General features: G+C 38.1%; 1 protein-coding gene across 1 annotated transcript; it reads right to left on the reverse strand.

Annotated features, from left to right (window-relative positions):
* Positions 1–276: 276 nt before the first annotated feature.
* Positions 277–5,787, reverse strand: DDIT4L (DNA damage inducible transcript 4 like). Its single transcript, XM_026698284.2, has 3 exons — positions 5,661–5,787; positions 4,592–4,724; positions 277–3,149 (listed from the first exon to the last, which is right to left on the reverse strand). Exons 2-3 carry the CDS (start codon positions 4,680–4,682, stop codon positions 2,665–2,667), a joined length of 576 nt encoding a protein of 191 aa, XP_026554069.2. The 5' UTR covers positions 4,683–4,724; positions 5,661–5,787; the 3' UTR covers positions 277–2,664.
* Between the last annotated feature and the right edge of the window lie 380 nt (positions 5,788–6,167).

A 6,167-nucleotide genomic window follows, 5' to 3' on the forward strand; every position in this document is an offset into this window, starting at 1 on the left:
TATGAGAACAGCTGCTAGCATGGTTTGAAGTAACATCATATTTTAAAATCATTCTATATTTCTGCTCTTCAAAGAATTTTTGTATATTTTGTCAATAGGATTTTTGTGCCCAACATAGTTGAACGCCGTCTAATCCATACAGGATTAGATACTAATGGAAATCTGAAAATCACCTCATATGGAATCTATTACATTCCATAGAAAAGTATTGCTGTATTTATATGCTTTTATGAAAAATACTAAAGTATCTTTATGATTTCAATGATAAACTGGGAATTAAAATATATATCTTTATTTATAAATGGACTTACATAAGTATCATGTTTAAGAACGTAGCTACAATAGAAGAAAAAAAAATCCTAACTCCACAAAAATAAAGGAACCTGCTGCATCAGTGCAATTCAGAATATATGTACAAACTCATAAAGTGGTGACAAGAACACCAGACATTTTAAAACTCTGGACTTCTAATGTTACAAAAGCAGACTTTTGATGACATAGCTGTTATTTTTTATTATTATTATTATTATTATTATTCCTTGCCTCTATCTGTCTCCTGAGTCTGCTAGGGAAGGTCTCCTAATCTTGATGAATCCAAATGCAAGGAGAATTCATGCTGTGGAAGGGCTATAACACAGAAAGACTAGTTCGTAAAGATCTAAGGCCAGGACAACATAGTCTCAGTTGACTGGCAGAGAGAAGTGCACAACTTTCAAGTTTAAAGTCAGCTAAATATAATTCATAGTCTTCTGCATCTTAAGAGGCATCCCCTCCCCCACACATCTGCATTAGGCTAGGTATGTTTTTATCCTTCAAATATTAAATTCCAAAAGTAACTTACCTCCTTTATGTATCGGTTTATCCTAATTTAAAGAGTTTATTAAAATTAATTTAAAGAAAAGATAGTTTCACAAGAGTAGCTCGACTTATCTATCCTTTCCACTTCGCTGTATACAAGGCTAGATGCAAGATCTACTGCACAAAATCCAAACAAAAATTCAGTGGCGTTTTCATCTTCCGACCCTCATTTCTCGCTGCTTGTACAATTTAGAGCCTGGTCTCCATTGAGATATTATGGGAAAAAAAGATGCTTTGTTTCTCTTAGAATGGATATGCACTATTATTACTTGTCACCACCCATGAAAACTTTATGCTAATTCCTCATCTTTTGCAATCCTTACAGATTTTCCTAAAAGGTCAGTAGTGGGTATTCAATTTATATATTTATTACTACAAAGAGAAGTTAGCTGGGGATCTAGAGCAGCCTTCTCCAAGATAGCACTCTCCAGAAAGAATGAGACTATACTTCTCATAATTCATAGGCACCAGGAAAAAAAGCTTGAAATTCTGGAAATTGTGGTCCCCTATCTATCTAATGGCACCAGTTTGAGAAGAATTAGGATGCCCAGCTTTGCAATGTCGTATCAAAATAAACAAGGTCTGGGACTTGTTCCAATCCTGCTGAAGTGAGAATTCATCTAGATTTGTGTATGACTATGCTAAGAATTATACAGTTTGCTTCTTGGATTATGGATATCTGCAGTGTATGTATGTGTCTAGAAGGCTGGATACTCAAACCTTTCTTATCTTATCTTAATCTTTTCCATAACTCAGCCAAAAATCACTGAAGGAGTCGTATTTCATTGATTCTTTGTGGGAATCAGTTTAATAAGAGCTTCAAAGTTTATGGTGAAGCAATGGCTTCTGACATCATCTACGACTATCAACTGGACAAGTGGATTCTAGATTATTGCTCTTCACTTATAATTGGCAAAAAATCCATACACTGCTTTTACCTCCCAAATTGGGCATGCTAACTAAAATATAGCATAACTGACTACAAAACAACACAAATGGTTCAAGGCCAAATGTACATGAAGTGCTTTGTGTAGACTTCAGCATTATTGTATTTATAAAACTGAGTGTATACAATTGTTCATGATTATTTGGGTAAGCTAGCTTCCTGAAAATGTTTTAGCTTGGAAGGCAACTTTATCATGGCAAGTAAGCTGACTTTCTTCAAACTGGTATTCCTTACAAATATTGAGACTTAAAATTTCCAGCCTTTGGTCATGCTGGGTGTGCATGCCAATAGATGTAGAGGCAATACATCAAGAAGATACCAGGTTGCAGGAAGCCAGGGTAAGGCTTCTGAATGGAATTATGACAAATCTTGTTAGTTAAGAAGATGACCTTGAAGAAAAAGCAACAACAGCTCCAAAATCTCTCATAATTATCCTATGACCTGTCTCTTTTATTTGATAGTGCCAATGCAGCTATGAGCAGCATTTTGCAAGCATCATTCCTACCTCTTTGATCCATTTAGTTCTAGAGACTAGTTTGTTTCTTGAAAGCTTATGAGAAATTTTCCCCAAATTGGATTCAAAACAATGTGAATCCAGGAAACTCATATTAAAAATAAATATCAAAGAATGCCAAACCATCTAGCTCAACTGCTAGCAATAAATAGCAATCATGGCTATTGGGCGTGCCATATCTTTGCTAACCAAGGAATGTTTCAAGTATCAAGGAGCTGCACTCCTTATTCTAACATAGCACCAGACAGTTTTGAAACCATCGATGGCTTATTGTGCAAATATCCCTTCTATTTCTAAGGGCTGCAAGCTCAGCTCTCTTTTCCAGTACACTTTTTAGTGCCCCTTTTCAGCATTCTTCAACTACTGTCCCAATCAAGGAGTATAATTTTTTCTTAATTAGACGAAACCCAGGGCTCAAGATCAGAGTCTGCTTATAGCTAGAAGTAAAACAAACTCTGGGGAATAAACTCCTGAAGCTGGGCCATGAGCAATTGTCTTGCTTGAACACCAGTGTCAACTCAAAAGTAGGAATGACGCTGGGGTCACAAACAATCTTATCCAGCCTTTTACATACATTTCCAGTTTCCAAGTTGACATGAATAATGCAGCCCCGCAAACCACAAGGCTCCGTAGAAGAGAGACGCAAGACATCTTGAGCTATCCTCCGAGTTAATTTCTCAGGGACTAAGACCCTTGAGCAATGCAGTCTAGTCTGTTTTGATTTAGAGAGGCAGTTCTCCAGCATTCTAATTAGATTCTGACACGTTCGTTCCTCAAACACCGTCTCATTAAAGTTGGGTTCAGGCGCTACAAAATCCCAATAGTCAAAGTCTGCAAGGGAAAAGTGAAAATTAGAAGAGGTTCTCCATACTGTCAAGGAACTAGCCCGCCCACCACTTCTAGCATCCCATTATTATATTTAAGTTCATTGCAAGTATCATATGCACAAACATACTATCACAAACAGCTGTGGGTCATCAGACCAAAGCTAGAATGCCACTAGAAGGGACAGACAGCTTGCCAGATGGAACAGAAAATGCAGAAAAATACACGCCCAGCACAATAGACTCATTTTTTAAAAAAGGACACCCAACTATGTTTTTCTAAAGATTACAATTTTGGCAGGCTGTCAAGAACAGAGCTAAGTTGTTCCACGCTGCATGCCAAAAAAGAACGAACTTGTTTACTTTGCTAAATTAAGAGAGTCCTGGACATAGATGCACCCCTCAATTGAAATTGATAAGAGAAAATGAGGCCGTTTTCACACATTGTTCACACTTCAGTGAAACATCAGTGAGCTCATGTCTGAATGGTTAATTCTAAGCTTTAGACCTAAACTTTAGGTCTTTCTACAAATCCTTCAGACTTCAGTTTTGCAGAAACTAGTAATGCATTCAATTTACTTACATTACATTAACTAGATATTATATAAATTATCTTTATTGCTGCCATTATTATTTTTTAAATGGCTATTATCCCCATAGCCAACAACAAAGTTGTCATTATTTATAAAGGAATTATATTTAAATAACTAGGTTCTGATCCAGCTGGCTTGCATGCCAGTGAAGCATCTAATCTATAATTACAGTTTCTTATTAAGTCTTAAAGTTCTGAAATTCGCCAATATGCTTCTGAACTGCTAAGGTTTAGCATTGAAGGAACTATTCCTTGTTTCAGCAAAACCTGAAAAAGATTTATCTTTGTAGCCTAATGCAAGTTTGGGCTCCATTGTTTTTTATAATGCAAACTATTTATCATTTTGATAAATTATGCGGAGATGCCTAAATCTGGTAGAAAAGTGTAAAAGTTATACCTCAACCTCTTAATCCATGAATCAAGTACAATTTTCAATATTAAGCTATTTATTTAAATTTACCCTACCCAAAAAGGGTATGGAATTTTGAAGCCAAGCTTCACTGTGTGCTTTTGTTTTTCTGTCTACAAAAGATAGGTAGCTACAAATGCGGCATTAAAGAAAATATTCAAAATGCTAAATATAATATTAGGCTATACCTCATGTTTTCATTCAATAATACTATATGTAGCAATCCTGGGCAAAGAGCACACTTGGTGCTTGCATGACACCCCTCAGATATATGACTTCCAAAAGTAGTGAATGAGCCCAGATGAAAATTTAACATTGTATTTTATTACAAGGCATTATTTGTCAAAGAAGTTTGGCTAAATGAGGCATCGCAGTATCAGATGGGGCAACTTCTAATTTACTACAATCTGGACACCTGCCCCTATCCCAGTCATCCTATCTTACTTACCAGAAAAGGATAGCTGCTGAAATCGCTGCTGTATCAGTTCAGAATTTTTATTGTTTAAGTTGTTGGTTGCAACCATTCTGAAGAAGTGCATTCACCATCAACAAGTCCGTGGTGCACCTTACAATTCTGACTACTGTGTGAGGAAGCAAATCCAATTGACTTGAGAGACTGTTAGAAGATAAGGCAGGTGAACACTATTGAAGGGGAAGCAGCAAAATAAGGGCTATGCCCAGAGGCCTAAGGCAACCCTGCCATGTTCTTGGCAATGATACAGACTTTTATTTATTTATTTGGTTTGTCAATTGCTTACAAGATAATAGATATAAGTATAAACATAGTTATAAATACATGGATACATATAAGAACAATAAAAAACAATAGGACAGGGACGGTAGGCACATTGGTGCACTTATGCATGCCCCTACAGACCTCTTAGGAAAGGGGTGAGGTCAATAATAGACAGTCTAAGGTTAAAGTTTTTGAGTTCTGGGGAAGAAACAACAGAGACAGGTAGAGTATTCCAGACATTGATCACTCTGTTGCTGAAGTCGTATTTCCTGCAATAAAGTCTGGTGCGATTAACCTTGAGTTTGTATCTATTGTGTGCTCTTGTATTGTTATGGTTGAAGCTTAAGTATTCATTGACAGGTAGGCCATGCCCAAGTCTAAAATGTTTTTTTCCCCTAACTCCCCAATCTAGCCCCAAAACTCTGAAATTACCTGACAGTCTCTCTCCCCCTCCCCAAAAGGAAAAAAAAAAAACTACAGAGGAAATTCCAATTTTTCAAGATCAACCAGGCTCATCTAGTGGCGACACCTGCTCAGCCACAGACACTTCCCAGGAGTAAATTCCACCAGCTTTTACAAGGGCTACTCCTGGATAAATGAATTGCACCCTGTGAATCTCATGTCACTCACAAACACATTTTAAAATTTCATTAGCACAAAGCACATTCTAAAACGCCTTTTGAGTTTAAATGCAAAAAAAAAAAAATCTTAAAAGGAAATGGAACATCGTTATTCAAGTTTGCTTTTGTTCATTAATACAATCTCCAGCCCAAGCTCTTACCTGCGAAAAAGTAAAGGAGGGAAACTTTGTTAGGACAGGGACTCCCGTGTCGCTAGAAAGCATAAAGAGAGGAATTATAGATACGAACTCCTAGCCACCAAAGAGCCTCCTGTCCTTTGTAAATTCCAGCTTAGACATTTATAGACTGTAACCCTCCGCCGCGGCCCAGCCCCACCCTATTCGTCAAGGTCTTGCTAGCCAAACAGCCCCCCTCCCAATTTGGCAGCCAAGCTCTCTTCTCATTGGTCGCTGCTCTTTTAGGGTGGGCGGTGGCCGGCAGAGCGAGGGGTTTGAATTGGAAAGAAGAGAAGCCCGGCGGGGGACTATTTGGTTGGATGAGGGGAACGGTAGAAGAAGAAGAACCAGAGGTTGAGGGGGGAAAAGGGACAGTCAAAGTCACCCGATTCACTTCTGCCGGAGCGTTTTGACCCCTTCGGAGCCGCTTCTTTGCTCCTTTCCCGCTCGGCGCGGCCTTGAAATGGCCGGGGGAAAGTTTAGGTGGGCGGC

The sequence above is a fragment of the Pseudonaja textilis genome, chromosome 6 (genome assembly GCF_049901715.1).
Source record: "Pseudonaja textilis isolate UNSWEBS1 chromosome 6, rPseTex1.2, whole genome shotgun sequence".
NCBI lineage: Eukaryota > Metazoa > Chordata > Lepidosauria > Squamata > Elapidae > Pseudonaja > Pseudonaja textilis.